We start from the raw sequence: 21,446 nt of genomic DNA, 5'->3' as shown, positions 1-21,446 counted from the left end.
ATAAGTTACCATTTACAAAGTAAGTTATCAATGACCTGCTACCCCTACTACTATAATACTATTCACATAACTATGCGATTGTTTATGATCTGCTGTTTTAATTTAACATGAACACTGTAAATTTAGATTATGATTATTTTGCTTAGAAAGTGATAGCTGATATAATGAAAATTATGTCAGCGTGACATATTACATCATAAATAATAATAGAGTAATGGTAAAGAAGTAAATAGTATGTATATGTCACAATCTTTGAAGAATAATTTCTTAAACGCAATTTCCATTGTATCAACTCAAGTGAAGAAAATAACAAATGGAAATACAAATTGATCTTATTTAATTGTGCTCCTTCAATAGCAAACAAGTTAACACCAACACATTCACAAGTGATTATCATAAAACAAGTTTCTGATGTTGTACAGTCGACGTCAAAAATATGTTTACACTTTTGCACCTTACTCCTTTGTAATAAGGCGAATAATGTAAACATATCTTTGACGTCGACTGTACCATCGCTCACACTGTTAACTGTCCATCGGTGGACCTTATGCCTTATGTAATAAGGTCCACCAATGTACAGTTAAGAGTGTTGCTGTTTGTATACTGCACAGTGGTGGTAATTAAATGTTTTGGTTGCATAAAAGGACATGCAATCAGTCAAGTTGGACATTCACCTATAAAGTACTGAAGTGAAAGTGTCAGAACAGTGAGCAAAATGAAGAAATATTTAAGAAGTAATACACCACCTAAAGAAGATGTATGTATTAAAGAATCCTGAAAATGTATACAAATAGTTGTTAGAATTAGGGAAATGAAACTATAAAATTTGTTTTCATTATTTTAATACTAATAAATCATAAATTGGATTACTTAATTAATTAATAGCTAAAGCATCATTCTGTGCTTCTTGCGCCAACTGCATTTGAAGATTTAATAGTTTGTTCTTTAAAACCACAATCCCCATTAGGACAATATTTTCCGGCTTCAGTGCTCCCGATGACTCAACATTGTAGAAAAATTTGTTGGGTTTAGCTTCCCAGTTGAACTCTGCTTCATACTGGTCTTCATCCAACTCAGTGTGCTCACTCTTTGGCCACTCGTCTGGCTTGGGGAACAGTGTGTGTCTCATGATATTGTCAGGGTCATATTCGAAACAGACACCTGCTGTCGGGTTCCACTTTGCATGCTCCTTCCCGAATCCTTTCTTGGCATATGCTCGTAACTTTAACTCCTGTCCTTTTCGTAACTTTATAATCAATATTTCATCAGCCTCACCATAGTCTGCCTGGTCCTCGTCACGGTGTCGTGAAGTCACGGGCACCACCCGCGGGTCGCTGGATTTCAAGTCGGCTGTCGTCACATGTCGCGTTTGGTCATCCGTGCACTTAACGTCTAACGTAAACTCAACACTACACTCTGAGCAGAAATCGGCACACATACAATCTCTGGAGTACCGAATTTTGTCGACAACGTCATCAGATATTAGAGGTATGAGTCCCACGCGATGTGCGAGAAACTCATCACTAAGTACAGTAGAGTTAGCTTCTAATTGAACCCAATCGATAGCCATCGTCGGCGTTTCTGCAATAAATACACGCCGCATACTATTGGCGACACTCAGCTCGGTATCCTCGACAACGAATTTCACATTATCGTCTGTTAGTTCCGTGATATGCACCGATGGCTGGTTGGCGTACGGCATTGTAGTTTATATTTGATTCTTTTAAAATGTAAACGTGGTAGTTTTTGATCTCAATAATTAAAATGCGAATACAAACGTTACAAATACACAACACAACACGATAATCAACGATTTGAGTGAATGAAATGAACGAATGTATAATTCTTCTGTCATTAATGTCAACCAACCAAGGGCCCAACGTTTTCTGTTCTCTTTCACGTCGCAGCAACTAGTATAATTTCTCTCTCCTCGCTCTTTTAAAAATGCCGTTTGTTAAAAAAGGACAACCATACTGTTGACAAGGTGGACTTCAAATCAAGTGTTGCCTTTCTTGATGCGCCCAGGCTGTGTATATGTGCGTGAAAGCGTATATGTGTGCTCTTTTAGGGATGTGAAAAGTCGATTTTAATCATGTTATATATCGATAAACGCTACACAGCGGAACGAAATAGCGATTAATTGAAGCTTCAATATCTTCGTTAAACATAATTGAAATGCTAATGGATAATGAATATATTATAATATAATTCAATTATTGCGGAACACCTATTTTAGGACGTATTCATGTATTTTAATTAAATATCTGAACTTTCCCTTGGTTCCCTGCTGGGGCGTGACTATAAAATTGTGATCTGATAACCACAATAAAGAATAAAAGCGTTTTTGGTAATTTTAGGTATCGTTAAGCCTTTGAAGTAAAATTAAAATTGCAAGAAATGTCGATAGTTTATCGATATGACTTTATCGACATGGCTACAGCAACGTGGGCCTCATTGTTAATCGTACACTAAACAAAAGTGGCAACAGTGACAGCTCGCTGAGACACCGTCTCTATATATTATAAGTCTATGCAACCCTTAGAGGATATAACCAACGGAGACGCCATTTCTAAAATTTTCGGTACAAAATAGTCTGCCGTTTTTTGCGGGGGAGGGGCACATCAAATGTATAGGTACGTCATGTCAGATAAACGTCAGTCCATACATATGGTTGACAAGTTGTTGACCATTGGCCGCCTATTTTCGACAGAGGGGAACGCCTGTTAATGGCGGCTCCATTGTTAATTACTCCGAGATGCAACCAACAATGAAGCACGCTAGCTCTAGATTCCAGCTTTTTCGCCAAACATACGATAAAGGCAGTAACAGATGGGCACACCGGACCGCGACCTTGATCCGATCAGCACGTAGATAGAGTCTGGCTCAAAGAATATAATCATAGAGGTACAATAATATAGAGATGAAACGGGGGAGGGGCCAAACGACCGAACGAGATGCACTTATGGAACTTTCAGTAGGAGTAGCAGAGAAGGCGGTATTATTGCTTGTCCTTGTCACAGTCTCACTTTTTGTTTGTTCCCCACCTTTTTATTAGTATGGAGAATGGTGGGCAACAAATGAATTCGACCAATCACAGTGTCGCATTTGCGTATGTTTTGTCCCTCACAGAGGCACGCGTATACCACTTCTATACGATCCTACCTTCTATGAATATAATACTCACTAGGAGAAGAACGGTAACTCCATACAAAAAAATGTCCCCAACCGTTTATACGATTATACTAGTGGCGCCGTCGTTGTGTACCAATGGAACTAAAGTTGACAACCGGTTTAGCCTGGCGGGTATTGGTAGGTATTATAGTAATTCTGTTGATAAATATATTTGTTATCTTCATATAACGAAATATATGAAAGATGCAAATATTACCCCTTGTTTGTGGTATTATCAATTGATTTAAATAAAAGGTGTATTTATGTGTATAACATTGTATTATTTTATTTATTAAATGTTTTACATATAGAAATATACACTGTAAATTAAACCCTGACAACATAATAAAAAATAGACATTAATAAAGCGCATTCACAAAGTTTTCAGTATAATACAAATAACTTTAGGCATGCCTACCTATTACACTTTACACACGGCATTTTACACAGATTTCCAACTTGTATTCATACATTTCTTCACGGTTAATTAATACGCTTTCCAGATGCGTTATGACGCGGTTCCTTCTGAACCCACTAAAGCTGTGAATTTCACTCAAATATGTATCTTCAACAGCCGTTGCTCCGCATTTAACACATTTTCTATACCGTAGGTAGTACCGGTACGTTGTATTTATTATTTAAAGATTTAATAAATAAATTTTTCGTTATGAACTTTAACCACAGCAGTTGGACAGAGTCATTGACAAATATATTTTTTTATTATGGTGGGTAGACGTACCTACCCTCCATATATTTTATGAACATTGATAAAAACAGTTGGAAGCAAATATTCATTACAAAACTTAATCGCGTGTAATTAAGTTTTAAGTGTTTTAAGTCCCGTTTTATGATTAATAATGTAAAAAAATCGTGAAAATTTAAATCTTAGTTGGGAGCAATGTTGCTGTAGAAAAATGTTTTTATTTTGATTACTGGCAACTTTTTCTAGGAGGCCAAAGCACACATAGAAGCTTCAGGCGCACACATAGAAGCTTCAGGCGCACACATGCGCAATTATAAGGGGACATAACTTTCTTAGGAAGTGAACAGTAGGGCTACCGCCAATACCGAAAATCGTCAATTGCGGGCATTTTTCTCTGTCACTCTAATTACACCTTCATTGGAGTAAAAGAGTAAGATCCCCGCAATTTGCGAATTTCGGTTTTCGCGGTAGCCCCTCAGGCCTTGTAAATGAATAATAAGGTTTTATTCTTTATCTATTGGTTAGCATATCTCGTCCTTCGTGTCACTTATATAACTGCATCCATAACGAACGTACAGCAGACCACCTTGCACACGATCGAACAAGGCTCGACTCGGCACAGGTAGGCTACCAGGGACCGAAAGAACGATGGCCAATCAGTAAGGGCCTACACATGATATCCGCGCGTAGAGTCTGGCTACTGAAATATTACACAAATGTTTGGCGGGAAATTCAAAAAATCTTGGGCTGGTCACACTTTGTGTAGTAGGAATTATAGTTTTGATACTAAAAAATATTTTTGATTTTCTGTGCACACGTAAGGTACCTAAGGATATAAGTTAAATATAAGTTGACGTGCACTCAAAGTCAGCTCACATAATTTCTACCACTATGTAAAGTACAGTCAACGATAAACATTATGTTAACACTTTCTCACCATATACCATTGTAACAAGGCGAAAAATGAAATGTAGTGTAAATAAGACCTAGCTCAATAATACCGTAATATTAATCCATCACAAAAAAATACATAAGTACAATGCCAAATATCACAGATTAAATAATAGTCTAGGTACAGAAGGCTCACTCTCTAACAAAACGCGTCTGTTACTATCAGGACAAAATTATGGCCGCTAGGTGGCGACAGCGCCACGCGCGGCTTATGGTTAGCCACCAAAATTGGTGTGGAACGGATGTACTTTTAGCTACCTGTAGCAAAGCAACGAAATCGCGGAGTGAGCCACGCCTACAAATATGCTAAATGCCTACAAATATCAAAATATTTATAAAGCACCAACCTCCTAATTTGTTTACATTTGTTTAGGAGTTGTAAACATTGCAGTTTTTCGTTATACAACACTACACGTCGACTTCGCACATTGTTGTAATTATTTACGAGCTTAAATAATAGTTTGCGAACCTCACTCAGTATATACATTATTAATATTATTTAAAATAAACCCCTTATAAACCGCAAACAATTTGAATGAATGACATAAATTGACAACTGACTTTTAGCTTTTTTTAAATCATAGACAATTGGTGATACAACAACGAAATATCTGTCAACAATTTTTGGCTAGCCAGACTCTAGCAGTATGCTCGGTCGGTGCCGTCGGTGGATCAATGCTGGAACTATTTCAATAACTAAAAAAAGAAAACCTATTGTACTTATGCTGAAACGCCGATTCAAGCAGTAGGTGTTGAATTTTAGTTAATTCATGGTTAATTCACATTAAAGTAAAATGAGCGACACGTTGCATCACTTACATCCAGTTATGCGCGACGACGATAATGACGAGTAACATTGCCTGTGCAAAATTATTAGGCGTCATTGCAATGTAAATCATGTAATAGTACAAAAATTACAATACAAGTGGGATAAAGAAAAATAAGATAAGCTTTAAGTTGCCATAAATTGACACACGACCGAAGTGAGTTGAGATTCATAATGATAATCACTTCGGACGTGTATCGTACAAGATTTTACAGTACCTAAATATGATATAGCCTTTTAAATTTTCGACATAAGCACGTAAAGTGCTATTTACCGCACTAGTGCGTTAAAATAGCACCATATGTCGAGTCCATCATCATTGTATAACCTTCATGAGCATAAATTGCTATTGCTTCAATTGCTTGTACCTACTCTGTACGTCATCCCGCAATGCCCATTAACGGATATCTACTTAAACATAGATACTGAAATTACAATTGAAAATTTTAACAAATGGTAAAACATTACTGAGAATAAATTATTGTCGCGCCATCGGAACTGTCATTCGGTTGGTTGACCTTGGTTGATATTACCAAAGACATATGTAACTTCGTATAAGACGAATAAAGTCTAAGGAAAAAACGTGCCTCGGAATTCAAATAAAAGTCATCCTCGAATAGATGCCGCACACACCTTTAGCCTATCCTCGGCTAGATGGCGTGACGACACCGTTTCTTATTTAACAATTTTAACACATAGATATCAGTGAATGAACATGGATCAAAATGATATAAAAATAATAAAATAATTTATCCATATATATACATTTTTTGATAACTCTATACGTTTTCATTTTGAGTTTTAGTCGTGTGTCGATAGATGGCAGTAAATTAACAGTGACTACAAAATTTACAATGACAGGACCCCTCTATACTATCTATTCTTTTTGATATTACTTACCAACTTACATCGCGCGACAAAAATGGTGGAGATGCTGGGATTTCAATGTGACATGCACTTCAGTAATGATTTGCCACTTGTTAAAAATAGTAATTGTAAATTGTAAACTGAATTTTAATACACTTTTTTGGAATCCCTCACTTTCTAAGCAAGTCTGCAGTTCTGCACGCTCTTAGCAGATGGAACCCATTGCCGTCACGCAACCACCATGTACCATGTCAAATAGTTTGATACTTACAGTAGAATTACTTAACAGTGACAAAGTTCTACATATTAAATAATAAATAAAATAATAACAAAAACAGATTCACGTAAAATTTACAGAAATTGAAGTACAAACGAGTTGGATTAATTATTTTGTGCGCCTATTATATCCATTCCTTCGAAGTTCGAGCACATTACATTCCCTGTTTCATGAATAAAATTACAGACTAATAGCCGCGTCAAATTAAGCCGAATTTGGGCAATCTGCGGAAATAAACATACTAAAAGTCCTTGAGGGTAGGGGGTGTGCTGAGGGTGTAGGGGGGGGGGGGGGGTCATCGTAATTAAAGGGTTAAAGGTGACTGGAAGAAATACCAAGACACTTATAAATTAATAATACCTATAAATATAGTTATTATGTCTACCTCCTTATTAACTTGGAGTAAACATTCAAGATCTTCTCCGAGGTGTTCAACATCACTGTACATGTAGTTTTCCATTTATATATATTATTTTTCTTAAACTCAGTGAAATAGACTGCTTGCTTATAAAGTTTTTACACAAATGACTGATATAATAATAATTTGTTTAATAATTTTAGTTTTAAGCCATGTATTTCAAACACAATACCTACCTGTATTGTTTTTTTGAATAAATATATGACTATGACTATCGGTTAAGTTCATATTGTTATGTAATTCATCGATAACAACATAATTTACAATGGAACTAATATACACATGTATATGGTGATATGTTTTGCGTCAATGCTCCAAGGAAGCGTGCAATTTATTAAAAGTTTATAGCCTAAGCAAATTAGAAAAATTTGCGGAAATAATTCGTGTAGTTTTGAAAATTGGTACAAGTATACCTTGTGGTGTCCAGATAAACATACTAAAAGTCCTCGAGGGTAGGGGGTGTGCTGAGGGTGTAGGAGGGGGTTGAAGGTACCTTATTTCATATTTTTGCTCATATCTCGAATATCTGTACGAATAGCATTGTAATTACTTCGGATAAAAGTTTTAACATAAAATTTCCTACAAATTTGGTTATGTTTATTTTTACTCTACAATCAATACTTTAGGAGCTACATGCTGTTAAAGTTAAATAAGAGATAAAAAATAGACGATTTAAGAAAACGTCGTTTTTTTGTAATTGTCCAACATAAATAAAAGTTTTAGTTTAGAGTAAGCAAGCTAAGCAACCTGCTGATAAAATATAAAAAAAACAGGCCATGACCATATCGGGCCATGCTTATTGTGGGGTTCCGTAGATACCCGTCCGTCGAAATAGACTATTTGTAAAAACTCAAAAACTGCTAGACCGATTAAGTTCGCTATATTTTCCTTGAAAGTCTTTACTAAACTTTACTTTTACGATTTTTTCCATATTTTTTGGACCCATGGTTCAAAAGTTGGGGGAACTAAAGGGTAAAACACAACTTTTTTCTTTCAGATCGATTATTTCCGAAAATATTAAGTTGATCATAAAATAGTTCTTGAAGACCCATATTCGTTTTAAAAGACCTATCCAACAACACCCCACACTATAGGGTGGAAGCGAAAAAAATGTTCATCCCCACTTTAATGTAGGGCAGCCACCATAAAAAATATTTTTTCTAGTTTTTATGATTACATTGTACACGAATATATAAATCAGTTACGCTGACAAAGTCGTAAAATATAAACTAGAAAAAATATTTTATTAAGGTGGCTACCCTACATTAAAGTGGGGATGATTTTTTTTTTTCGCGTCAACCCTATAGTGTGGGGTGTCGTTGGATAGATCTTTTAAAATGAATAAGGGTCTTTAAGGACCATTTTTTGATCAACTTAATATTTTCGGAAATAATCGATCTGAAAGAAAAAAAGTTGTGTTTTCCACTTTAGTTCCCCTAACATTTGAACCATAGGTCCAAAAAATATGAAAAAAATCGTAAAAGTAAAGCTTAGTAAAGACTTTCAAGGAAAAATATACCAAACTTAATCGGTCTAGCAGTTTTTGAGTTTTTGCAAATAGTATATTTCGACAGACGGGTAACTACGGAGCCCTACACTGAGCATGGCCCGACATGCTCTTGGCCGGTTTTTTTATATTTTATCAGCTGGTTGCTTAGCTTGCTTATTCTAAACTAAAATTTTTATTTATATTGAACAATTACGAAAAAACGACGTTTTCTTAAACCGTCTATTTTTTATGTCTTATTTAACATTAACAGCATGTAGCTCCTAAAGTATTGATTGTAGAGTAAAAATAAACATAACCAAATTTGTAGGAAATTTTATGTTAAAACTTTTATCCGAAGTAATTACAATGCTATTCGTACAGATATTCGAGATATGAGCAAAAATATGAAAAAAGGTACCTTCAACCCCCTCCTACACCCTCAGCACACCCCCTACCCTCGAGGACTTTTAGTATGTTTATCTGGACACCCCCCGAACAAGCCGGTTTCCGAAAAGGCTATAGTACCATAGACCACATCCATACGCTGCGGCAAGTTATACAGAAGACCGAAGAGTATAACTTGCCATTATGCTTAGCGTTTGTGGACTATGAGAAAGCCTTCGATTCGGTGGCAACATGGGCGGTGCTTGAGTCTCTTCAGCGATGCCATATTGACTATCGGTACATCGAAGTGTTGAAGTGTTTGTATAGTAACGCCACCATGTCGGTCCGAGTACAGGAGCAGAGCACGAGGGCGATTCCATTGCGAAGAGGCGTAAGGCAGGGAGACGTTATCTCTCCGAAACTGTTTACTGCCGTAATGGAAGACGCCTTCAAGCTCCTGGAATGGGAAGGACTTGGCATCAACATCAACGGCGAATACATCACTCACCTTCGGTTTGCCGACGATATCGTAGTCATGGCAAAGTCGATGGAGGAACTCAGCATGATGCTCGATGACCTCAACCGAGTTTCACAACGGGTGGGCTTGAAAATGAACATGGACAAGACGAAACTTATGTCAAATGCCAATGTTGTGCCCATCCCAGTCTCTGTTGGGAACTCGGTACTCGAAGTTGTTGACTCGTACATCTACCTAGGACAAGTAGTCCAATTAGGTAGGTCCAACTTCGAGAAAGAGGTCAACCGCCGAATCCAACTCGGTTGGGCAGCGTTCGGGAAACTACGTAATGTCTTTTCGTCCGACATACCTCAGTGCCTCAAGACGAAAGTCTTTAATCAATGTGTGTTACCAGTGATGACTTACGGCTCCGAAACGTGGTCTTCCACTATCGGCCTCATCTCAAAACTCAAAGTCGCTCAACGAGCTATGGAGAGGGCTATGCTCGGAGTTTCTCTACGTGATCGAATCAGAAATGAGGAGATCCGTAGACGAACTAAAGCCACCGACATAGCCCACCGGATTAGCAAGCTGAAGTGGCAATGGGCAGGCCACATTGCACGCAGAGAAGATGGCCGATGGGGTCGAAAAGTGCTCGAGTGGAGACCACGGACTAGCAAGCGCAGCGTAGGACGTCCACCCACAAGATGGACAGACGATCTTGTTAAGGTCGCCGGAAGACGCTGGATGCGGGTCGCTTCCAACCGGCACGTATGGAGGTCCAAGGGGGAGGCCTATGTTCAGCAGTGGACGTCTTATGGCTGAGATGATGATGATGATGATCTGGACACCACAAGGTATACCTGTACCAATTTTCAAAACTACACGAATTATTTCCGCAAATTTTTCTAATTTGCTTAGGCTATAAACTTTTAATAAATTGCACGCTTCCTTGGAGCATTGACGCAAAACATATCACCATATACATGTGTATATTAGTTCCATTGTAAATTATGTTGTTATCGATGAATTACACAACAATATGAACTTAAACGATATCAGTCATTTGTGTAAAAACTTTATAAGCAAGCAGTCTATTTCACTGAGTTTAAAGAAAAATAATATATATAAATGGAAAACTACATGTACAGTGATGTTGAACACCTCGGAGAAGATCTTGAATGTTTACTCCGAGTTAATAAGGAGGTAGACATAATAACTATACTTATTAATAAAGACACTCATAAATTAATAATAACTATTATTAATTTATAAGTGTCTTGGTGTTTCTTCCAGTCACCTTTAACCCTTTAATTACGATGTCTCGTTGTGATTGTGATAAGAACGTACGATTGCGTTCATTCCTTTACTTTAAGCCACCGGATGAGGGCTGACTCTACCGTAGAATTGTTTAATATACATATCGTAGTTAAGTTTAGGTAATTACTAAGCGACCATGGTGTTACAGCCGGTTGAATTCGACCCAATGTGCGATAAGGAGAATCCTCAAAAGATTTCCTTTGAAGATGTCTCAGCGGCTGCCTTTAGGATACAAAGCGGGATTGTAAAAACGCCATGCGTGGTAAGTTATACATAGTTTTCACTTTTTGAACTAGGTAATTACTTGACGTGTGCGACGATTAAGTGATTTCATTCAAGACTTTTATAATGAGTTAAAAAACATTATCTCGGGCGACTTACAACTCAGCCTGCGGGATATTACTCTACTTACTTGAGTCGCGAGTTCGTGTTTCGCTCGAGGCAGTTATTTTATTATTTTTAACCTTGCGCAAGCGTCTCTGCTTAGTACAATATTTAGAGTTTTTATGTTTCAATTGCATTTCAGAAATCTCACATGTCCTTAGAGTATGGAATGGACATTTACCTAAAAAATGACTTTCTTCAGCATACAGGAAGGTATGTTTAAAAATAAAATTTCAGCTTATATTAAGGGCTCTTTTTGTACTTTAAAAACTGATAAGAAAGTTGTATTTTATCCACATGTGTGGCAAATAGTAATCTGATGCAAATTTTAAGTTGCTTGCTCATGTTGGCTCAGTTGGCTGATGAAATTAACTTTTAATTGATGATTTTGAATGATAAATGTTTAATAATTTTTACAGTTTGATTAATCCTCATGCCTCGAAGCCCTCGTAACGCTCAAGACTCCACTTTTCTATTTTGGATTGCTTTGGAACTTTCGCTTGCTCGGATATCAATATTAGCACGAGGAATTATACAACAACTTTGCTCCCTTGTAAAACAAATAACTATTTTATTTTATTTTTATTTAGAAATGTCTTGTAAAAGTGTACCACTTTGTACCTACTAAAGTTTCAGTTACGTAATATTTAGATAAGTTTATAATATATTGATTAATATTACTAATAGGTATGTTCAAATAATCCATAAAAAAAGCCGAGACCTTTATTGTTATTTCGTATTGTATCAGCTTTAAGGAGCGGGGAGCTCGCAACGCATTGGTCCTCCTTCCCTCAGAAGCGAGGCAGCGCGGAGTCATCTCCGCATCCCTCGGCAACCACTCGCAAGCCCTCAGCTACCACGCGAACCTCCTCAACATCCCCGCCACAGTCGTCATGCCGAACGTTGCCCCCATTATGAAGATCCAGAAATGCCGCTCGTACGGGGCTAACGTAGTCATACATGGACATGATATGAGGGAAGCGAAGCATGAAGCTATGGTGTTGGCTAAGGAGAGGAATCTCACTTACATCAATGGGTAAGTAGGCGTATTTTAGACAAGTAAAACTTTAGGGATTTACTACCTACAGCCAACCGATGAATGACGATTACGATCATAATATCAAACGGATGACTGTGGGTACCTCAGAAGGAACCAACTCCTAGGTACCCATTTATTTATTGCTTGCGTCATTCGGGATACGAGGTACAGAATTAGTAATAGTGTTCATTCAGTCTAATACATCGCTCGGGGCGGTATTTAATTATATCTATCACAACAATGATCCAGTCTCATTGGCATATCAGATATCTCAAAGCCCGACGTTATCTGCTAGTACAAAACCCCCATTTGACCATCGGTGGTCCTTTCATCTTAGCATAAAGGCTTGATAGAACTACTATAACAATAACCTCCCCGGTCTAATTAATACTAGAAAATTGATACCGGGTTAAGAGTAGGGATTCTCTTCAGATCGAAAATGAGTTAGGAATATAATGTCATATCCAGATACGATCACCCCCACATCATGGCTGGACAAGGAACTGTGGGTCTGGAGATAGTAGAGCAGGTGCCTGACGTCGACGCTGTGTTGGTACCCGTGGGAGGCGGCGGGCTGCTGGCAGGCACAGCCACCGCCATCAAACATCTGAAGCCTCACGTTCTTATTTACGTGAGTATGATACCACGGGCACATAACCAACCAAGACTTTCTATAGGGTTCTCCCAATGGCGAACATTCCTATATGATTAGGGGCTGTTCATAAATTACGTCATCAATTTTTGACGATTTTTGCCTCCTCTAAAATCATCCAAAAATCATGCTTCGAAGCCCCTTATCACAGATAGACCGGCGAGACGCTGGCTTATTCTTATAGGTACCTATCTCTACCTATAGTTGACAACGACTTGATAACTTGATATAGTTTTCATTCAAGTCGTTGTTGCCATGTTTCCAATCAAAGAACAACTTTGAGTGATATTCATTTCACATGTAGGTTGGTTAGCAAATATATAAAAAATAGCCGGAGTCGGTCAGTATTGATAAATGATAAAGCTAGAAACACAAACATTTAATTAAGTATGTAATTAATTGTTGTGATAAGTATATTATTATTGCGCAATATTTAGATAGTAGTATTACTAAGCATAGTGTAATTTTTGGTTGGGTTCATATTTTTGTAACGGTTATTTTTCACAGGGCGTGGAATCGGAAAAGTGCGCGAGTATGACCGAGGCGCTAAACAACGGACAACCTGAGATTGTACATATTCACTCAACGCTGGCGGACGGTCTCGCCGTGCCCACCGTCGGCTACAATGCTTACCACACTTCCAAGTCGCTGGTCGACAAAGTGGTAAGTACGTATAGTAGAATGTCACTTCTTTCAGTCACGCACCATACACACAGCAAGTGGGATAGTGAAGTGAAGTGGGATACTTACTAAGTCTAATTTTTATTTTAGCTCTCGGCCTCCCTAGAAAACCTTCCCGTTGACCGTGTAGATGTAATTTAGCTTTGGTAGTACCTACTAACGGTCAGAATTCCATGTGCCTCCTAGTGTGCTGCACCGTAACCCGTAGCATCAGTTTTGTCCTAGACGCAGTGAAAGGGGCAAAAATTCATTTACATTGTTACACTTTTTGGCTGTATTTTTTTGATGTTCACCGATTTCACAGATTACATAAATGTGCCCACGAAAATGACCGTACATAAATGTGCCCACGAAAGTGACCCGTCCGTTCGAATACTGACTCGTTTACTCTGTGTTAAAATTGTAAACAAACTGAAGAACAATATTGCTGATTTGTCATTGGCAGATATCCCTGCCTGAGGACTGGATCGCTCGAGCCATCTTGCGCCTTGTGGAGCAGGAGAAGTTCGTGGTGGAAGGCGGCGGCGCGGTCGGGATCGCGGCCATCATGGCCGGCCTGGTGCCCGAGCTCGCTGGGAAAAAGTCAGTATAATATAAATACTATAAGTAGGTATATGTATAATGCCTTAATGTTCTGTACCTCATAGGGTTGCAACTACGTGTCATTAGTAATGAACTTTAAAGGGCCGTCACAATAGATCAATGCTGGTCGATGCGACATTCAAAGGCCCACAACACCACAATAATAAATGTATAATGCCTGCACAACTGACAGGCTGATATCGTCAGGCGAACAGGTAAATCTGTCCCTGGGTCCCTTTAGGGTACTTAATTAAATACAAAAACTTTTGTCTCAGGTGAAGCCGCTTGGCACGACTGTACCTTAATTGGCTCGTACTAATCTGATCTAACGCCCTAGCCACGAGATTAATTCTCGGCTACCTACCCCCAAACGATTTTCCAAAAATGTAACCAGTAGAACGTATAATTATGTAGGTACCTACCTAAATTACCAACTGAAAATGAAGCTACTGAGATATGGTCAGGTCAATTGTTATAACACGCACTGGGGGGTAATAGCTTGATAAGGTTTATATAACCACGAACAACGTAAACTTCTGAAAGCAAAACATGTCGTTTTATCTAAATTACCTTCACTCAGAGTATGAACTACCTAGTTCCAAAGGGCAATGTAGACAGATACCATAATAACCATTACCTACTTTAACCGACAAATTTAATGTTACTTTAATACTTATTTACACTAAGATCATTTATTTACATACAAGATATATACAGTGGTACAGTCAAGTGTAAAAATATGGGTGCATACAACTTACTCAAAAATATATTCCATAGTTCGTAATTCGCCGACATAAGAGCTATGGGACATATTTTTAAGTATGATGAGTGCACCCATATAATTTTACACTTGACTGTACTACTATACGAAATTAATATCTAGCTTAAATCTAAAATTTACACTAAGTAGATTGGGTACCTGCCTATTTACTTAGTAAGGTGTATTCGGGTATTGCCGAATGTCGGATAATTCCGGAATTCAGATGAAAATCACCCTTAATTCCATCATAATAAAAGTCTCTTTCGGAATTATCCGACAGTTTTCGACATTCGGAATTACCCGAGTAAACCTTACAAGTTTTGTAACATTTTATTTTAGGTACCTACAACTACATGGTGAATTCAATCCACCGAAACCGTGTTAAGTAATTTAAACGAGTCCATATTCTGAAATCATGTCATTCTAATTTCTAAACTAATAACTTGATAATTGATAACACTCGAGCATGATCTTAAAAGTCGCTCATTGCTCAGCTATCGAACGAGCACACAGTTTAATTACTAATTAGATAAACAAATACCTAAAGCACGCCATATTCATTTACATTACGAGTATCGCGATCTCAATAAAAGCAGTACAAGCCGATACAGTCTTACTCAACTTCATCATAAAGTGGATCTTTGAAAGGCGATCTTGTTCAAAAGATAGACAAGGGATAAATAATTGCTAGAGTTAGACCAACTTATCGTATCGAGAATAAATTATTGATTGCCTTCCTTTGGAGTCATTCCTTTCTTTGGAGAAAAGATTATATGGATCCTTCGAGCAACACCGGCTTCCGAGCAACACCGGCTTCCGACACATCGGAAGGGAGGGGCCCAAGCGATACCTCACCGTACAAATCTTTCTGCCATTTTTCGCGGGGGGAAAGGTGCACACAGTCGCACTTCTCACACACTTACATACAAAATCCAATCTGTAATGACGACACAAATACATAGAAAATGACACACGTCAGAGACAAATCTTGCAAACCTCGATCTCTTTTTGTGTACGGACGAGTGACAAGTGTCACAACACGCACACTAACACATTTTCGTTGAAGTATGTTATTGTATTCTGAGAGATGAGAAGTCGGATTTGTCGCTCGACCGATCCGCAATTTGTACTGAGCGAGCAAAATCGATAAATCCAACAATTACATGAGACTAAAATATAATAATTGTGTTTGAATGTAATTAAACGTAGATATGTAAAAAAAAATATTACATGTGAAATGTAACACTTTCTTTTTGTAAATTTGATGTCCCCGACCTCTTTTTATAACAAAAAACCGAGCAAACAGGCATTTTTGTGCAGCAGTGTTCACGCGCGCGTCTGGACTCGGTCTAGTGAAAAATCCAAGTGCAACTAGTTTTATTACCCGCGCTAGATTAGATTGACGCGCTAATCTTGTACCTCGGCAGAGGGGAAATAGTGCGAATACCGCCTCCCTTCCGTGTTGCTCGAAGTATGGATCACATTCGGATTGTTTGAAATAAATTAATACCGATGCTCAATTGTTCATCATTGATGTAGGCACATCATTTTATCATGCAAAACTCCTCTACATATAAAATAATATAAATGTAAAAACAATGGAAATAATAAGAGTTGGAGACAATTCCTCTTTAGGTATTTTCTTAAGGATGACTCAGGGACGGTCCGGGCCCGGGCCCGGGCCACTTCTCTACAAGTCGCAATTTTTTCTCGACAGAGTGGTCTGCATCTTATCCGGGGGCAACATCGACACCACAATCCTAGGCCGGTGCCTGGAGCGGGGTCTGGCGGCGGAGTCCCGCCTGGTCAAGTTCAAGGTCACGGTCAGCGACCGGCCTGGGGGCATCGCCGAGCTGTGCAAGGTCATATCCTCGACGGGGGTCTCTATTAAGGACATCATGCAGGAGAGGGCGTGGGTGTGCGGAGACATCTTCAGTGTGAGAGTGAGTATACTTGTATAGACATTTTTTAGGGTTCCGTACCCAAAGGGTAAAAACGGGACCCTATTACTAAGATTCCACTGTCCGTTCGTCTGTCTGTCTGTCTGTCGATCACCAGGCTGTAACTCATGAACTGTGATAGCTAATAGACAGTTGAAATTTTCACAGATGATGTATTTCTGTTGCCACTAAGTATAACAACAAATAGGTACTGAAAACAAAATAAAATAAATATTTTATTGGCGCTCCCAATCTCCCATAATACAACAAACGTGATTTTTTGCCGTTAGTTGCGTAATGGTACGGCACCCTTCGTGCGCCGAGTCCGACTCGCACTTGGCCGCTTTTTATTTTGTGTTTAGATTGTGTATAAGACAGGGGTCGGCAAACCGCGGCTCGCGAGCCTCATGCAGCTCTCCGGAGGTACGATTGCTTCAAGGGACCAAAAAACGTCACATTTAGAGTTCTTAGATCATTGAAAACTGCCGTTGCCTCTTCTCAAAAGTTTACTGACCCCTGGACTACGGCAACCTTATTCGTAAGACGTAACCTAGCTCTTAGACTATAGGACCAAATAGAGCATGACTAGGCGAGTATAAAGTAGGTAATATAATTTGTGAATAACTAAATAATAAAAATTACACTTGCTTCAACCAATCACAAACATTAGCGAATTGATTATTTAAACGTACATATTTATAATCTTATCATTCCACTCGTGCGACTTAATAATCTTGATGAACCCATAGGTTGTATAAATATTATTGGAGAACTCTCAAGTTGTGTTATTATTTTACACTACATTACTAGTAGTCATTAGTGATTTGTTTTACAAGGGGGCAAAGTGGTTTTGTAACGCCTCGGGCTATTAAATAAAATAACTGAGCAAGCAAAAGATACCAAAATTGAACCAGCAACTGGTTTGATAAGTAGAACCGTGAGCGTTGCAAGGGTTTTAAGGTACGGCGAGACTGGCGAGAGTTCAACAAATTTTGCTATCGGTGAAACGCAAAAAAAAAACCGGCCAAGTGCGAGTCGGACTCGCGTTCCAAGGGTTCCGTATATTACACAATTTTTAACAATCAGTGCCGGATTAAGATATTTTGATGCCCTAAGCATTTCTAGGTGCCCCCTCTCCCTAGGGTCATCAAGATTACATTGATTTTTTGGTAAATTGAGAGAAGTTCATTGCCGCATTACAGCTGAGAATGGAAATCAGTCACATCATTTTATCACGAAAATTGACAGTGCCGCAGTAGTAATGTTGCAACAGAGTATACCTAATGCTGTTGCAGTCGCCACCCGAATGTCACCTTTATTATAGCTTAGAAAGTAATAGAAACGCGAGCGAAGCGAGCGCGGAAATTTTTCGATATAAAAACGCAATATGATAGACAGTTGTACATTTTTACTTTTAGTATGGAAATCAGTCACATCATTTTATCACGGAAGTTGACAGTACTGCAGCAGTAACGTTGCAACAGAGTAATGTTGCTGCAGTCGCCACCCGAATGTCACCTTTATCATACCTTATAAAGTTATTGAAAACGCGAGCGAAGCGAGCGCGAAAATTTTTCGATATAAAAACGCAATTTTAGTTATAGTCCCAACCAGGCGCGAATCCAGGATTTCATACAGAGAAGGGATGGGACAGTTTTCTATCAGCCTAGCTTCGCATAGGGCTCGATATTTAAGGGTCTCAGCGAGGTTGTTTTCATGCATAAAATATGCAAGAAAGCAGAGAGCTTGGAATTGAATTGGCGAAGTGTGAGAAAGGCAGTAGGCCCAGCTGCGAAAGAGGAAAGCTTGGATTTGGATCCACGCCCAAGTGTAATTAAGGCAGAAGATCAACTTTGCCGTAAGGCAGAAGGCCTCGCATAAGACCTAACGCCGAACCGCAAAAGAGTGGGTTGAAATCGAATCTATGCATGTAATCACGACTCTTCTACTGCTACCGATTGTTTACCAAAGAATTACGCGCTATTATTTTTGCAAATTAGCTTTTGGACAGCTAAAAAAATCGTGTGGTAAAAACGATGTGTCTGTCCCTAATTTTAAAATTTGTTCACCTTTTTCTACCTGGCATTTTGGTGCCCCCCCTAAACGTGGTGCCGTAAGCACGTGCTTGTTTTGCTTATTGGTTACAAAGTCTTTATTAATTCAACCATTAAAGTCGACGAGTACAAAAAACTTTGAGCTAGCTCTCAATTTAACATATTTTTTAAACATTATTTTTAATTTGACCTTACAATTACTCGTAAGTAGGTAAGACCGTTAAATATTTAAAATGATTATCTTATCAGAAAATTATCACCAATTACTCTAAGAAAACTACTACTCTAAGTAATCCGGCACTGTTAACAATGTATTTTTTATGTGAAACGTGAGTGAAATCTCTTTAAAAAATCCGTAGGGGTCGGATCAAAAACTGTAATTAAGTCCGACTCACGCTTGACTGTACATTTCTAATAGGTTTTCCTGTCATCTATAGGTATAGACCTATTTTATGTATTTTTTTTAAAATTTAAGACTTAGTAGTTTCGGAGATAAGGGGGGGGGGAATAATCATTTTTTGCCTATTTTCTTGAATAACTTCTAAACTGTTTATTCGAAAATTATAAAAAAAATATATTTGAGATCCTTACAATAAGTTCTTTCATTTGATATGTAACATGATATAGTTTGAAAAATTTTTTTTTTTTCATTTTTTCATTTACCCCCCAAAAGTGGCCCCCATGTTTAAAATTCATTTGTTTACGTTACATGTCCGTATTTGGGTCACAAACTTACATATGTGTACCAAATTTCAACTTGATTGGTCCAGTAGTTCCGGAGAAAATCGGCTGTGACAGACGGACAGACAGACAGACAGACAGACAGACAGACGCACGAGTGATCCTATAAGGGTTCCGTTTTTTCCTTTTGAGGTACGGAACCCTAAAAAGGATCACACCAACACGAAGAAAATACTAATTACTTACAAATCTAATAATTAAATAAACGATATTAAATATTTAGGTATCATTTAAAATGTTCACTTAAAATTCCTCCTAAACATACGGGATGTTCCTAATGAATTCTACTACGAGCTACGCCGATCGTAAACTGAGCACTGAAAGTGCTAATTAATAAGTTTTTTTTTATTTCAGGTAAAAGTAGTTTGCGAGACTCGAGGCCCCGAGCACACGGAAGAGCTGCGCAGTCTAATCGCGCGCACCTACCGCGAATGGGTGTTCACGCGCGAGACTGGGGACTACTGCCATACGCTCAAGAATTACGACTCCCTTGACAACGTCTCGCACTAATTTACGAGGCAAGGGAGAGTGGAACTTTTGTGACTTGTTCTTAGTTTAGGGAATGAAAAAGACACCATTATGTCCACTGTACTCGTATTCCACACAATCGGATTACACCAACAAGCTACGCAATCAACAATCCGCAGATACCGCGAGTGGATGTAGGTACACAAGCGAGGCCGAAGACCTCAAGAACTCCCGAGTGTTACAATCTAATGGAGAATGGGCACTTGTGTTGTGACTTCTAGTAGGGAATAGAAAAAGACACCATTATAATATTTCTCGGAGTTCACCGTAAAGCTAAGCTACAAGCTAAAGCTACAATGTGCGGACTGCCCGATTCGAACTTTAAGAAACGTCAATTAATAGATCTACAACCGATATGGATTAGATGTGTCAGTGTCAAAAGTGACGTTTTTGTTTGAAGAAACGTCACATTTGACGCTTCTATTAATTGACGTATCTTAAAGTTCGAATCGGGCCGACATCGCGCGCACTTACGGCCAATGGGTGTTCCACGAGAGACCCTATATATAGGTACAAGCTACGAGCTACGCGCCAAAGAGAATATAATCACTACGAACGTAGCCAATAGCACGGTTTTTCCCGTTTGTAGCGAAAAGCACCAACGAACAAAGAACCCGTCTAGCGGGTTGCTGACAGTGAATGTGTTAACAAATCAGTCTTCTACTGAATAATACAATAGAAAAAGATGCACAAAAAAGTTGGTCACTAGATAGGGTCTCCTATTGGCAGGTGGCTTTCTTTCTCTCCCATTTCAAAAATCCACCTTATGATTTCTAAAACACCTTGTATCCTATAGGACTCCTTGTATTTATGCTTGGAATCGATACCTAATCGTATCTGTAAAAAATAGTACATTGTGCAACATGGGGCGTAAGTTGAATATTGCAAACGAGAGTAAGTTAAATCGCGACGGCTTGCCGGAGCGATTTATAGACTCGAGTTTGCAATATTATTACGCCCCGAGTTACACACAATGTTTTTCATCACACTTGCGATACAAAAATTAAGTATAAAGACAAAAAACTGTTAATTATGGCACTAGAAACTTCATAACTCCCTAGGGAGAACGCTTTTTCTATAACTCCCGCTAAACCTGCGTGCAATTCCACATCTACTGAGCGAGTGTGATGAAATAGTACATTGTGCAACATGGGGCGTAAGTTGAATATTGCAAACGAGAGTAAGTTAAATCGCGACGGCTTGCCGGAGCGATTTATAGACT

General features: G+C 38.5%; 3 protein-coding genes across 4 annotated transcripts in view; 2 read left to right on the top strand and 1 right to left on the bottom strand.

Annotated features, from left to right (window-relative positions):
* The window catches only part of LOC134799649 (small ribosomal subunit protein eS25), a 215,491-nt gene that overhangs the window by 20,037 nt on the left and 174,008 nt on the right, over positions 1-21,446 (top strand). The window lies entirely within an intron of this gene.
* Positions 313-20,997, top strand: LOC134799516 (L-threonine ammonia-lyase). Of its 2 annotated transcripts, XM_063771935.1 has the most exons (10): positions 313-427; positions 612-757; positions 11,012-11,125; positions 11,390-11,460; positions 11,996-12,283; positions 12,755-12,917; positions 13,446-13,601; positions 14,065-14,201; positions 16,679-16,904; positions 20,051-20,997. In XM_063771935.1, exons 2-10 carry the CDS (start codon positions 716-718, stop codon positions 20,204-20,206), a joined length of 1,353 nt encoding a protein of 450 aa, XP_063628005.1. In that variant the 5' UTR covers positions 313-427; positions 612-715; the 3' UTR covers positions 20,207-20,997. The 2 variants fall into 2 exon arrangements, with proteins under 2 accessions (XP_063628005.1, XP_063628004.1); XM_063771934.1 differs by lacking the exons at positions 313-427; positions 612-757 and adding an exon at positions 10,595-10,749.
* LOC134799518 (DNA-directed RNA polymerase II subunit RPB3) lies at positions 850-1,794 on the bottom strand. Its single transcript, XM_063771936.1, has one exon. The coding sequence runs from the start codon at positions 1,700-1,702 to the stop codon at positions 875-877; it is 828 nt and encodes a 275-aa protein (XP_063628006.1). The 5' UTR covers positions 1,703-1,794; the 3' UTR covers positions 850-874.

This window comes from Cydia splendana, chromosome 18 (assembly GCF_910591565.1).
Source record: "Cydia splendana chromosome 18, ilCydSple1.2, whole genome shotgun sequence".
NCBI classification, from domain to species: domain Eukaryota; kingdom Metazoa; phylum Arthropoda; class Insecta; order Lepidoptera; family Tortricidae; genus Cydia; species Cydia splendana.
The sequence above is the reverse complement of the archived record's forward strand: the minus strand, read 5'-3'. Positions and strand labels throughout refer to the sequence as shown.

Coding starts and splice junctions, on each gene's coding strand:
- LOC134799518 (XM_063771936.1), bottom strand. CDS start 1,702: ATGCCGTACGCCAACCAGCCATCGGTGCATATCACGGAACTAACAGAC.
- LOC134799516 (XM_063771934.1), top strand. CDS start 10,675: ATGGAAAACTACATGTACAGTGATGTTGAACACCTCGGAGAAGATCTT. Junction 12,284..12,754: donor AATCTCACTTACATCAATGG/GTAAGTAGGCGT, acceptor TGTCATATCCAG/ATACGATCACCCCCACATCA. Junction 13,602..14,064: donor AGTCGCTGGTCGACAAAGTG/GTAAGTACGTAT, acceptor TGTCATTGGCAG/ATATCCCTGCCTGAGGACTG.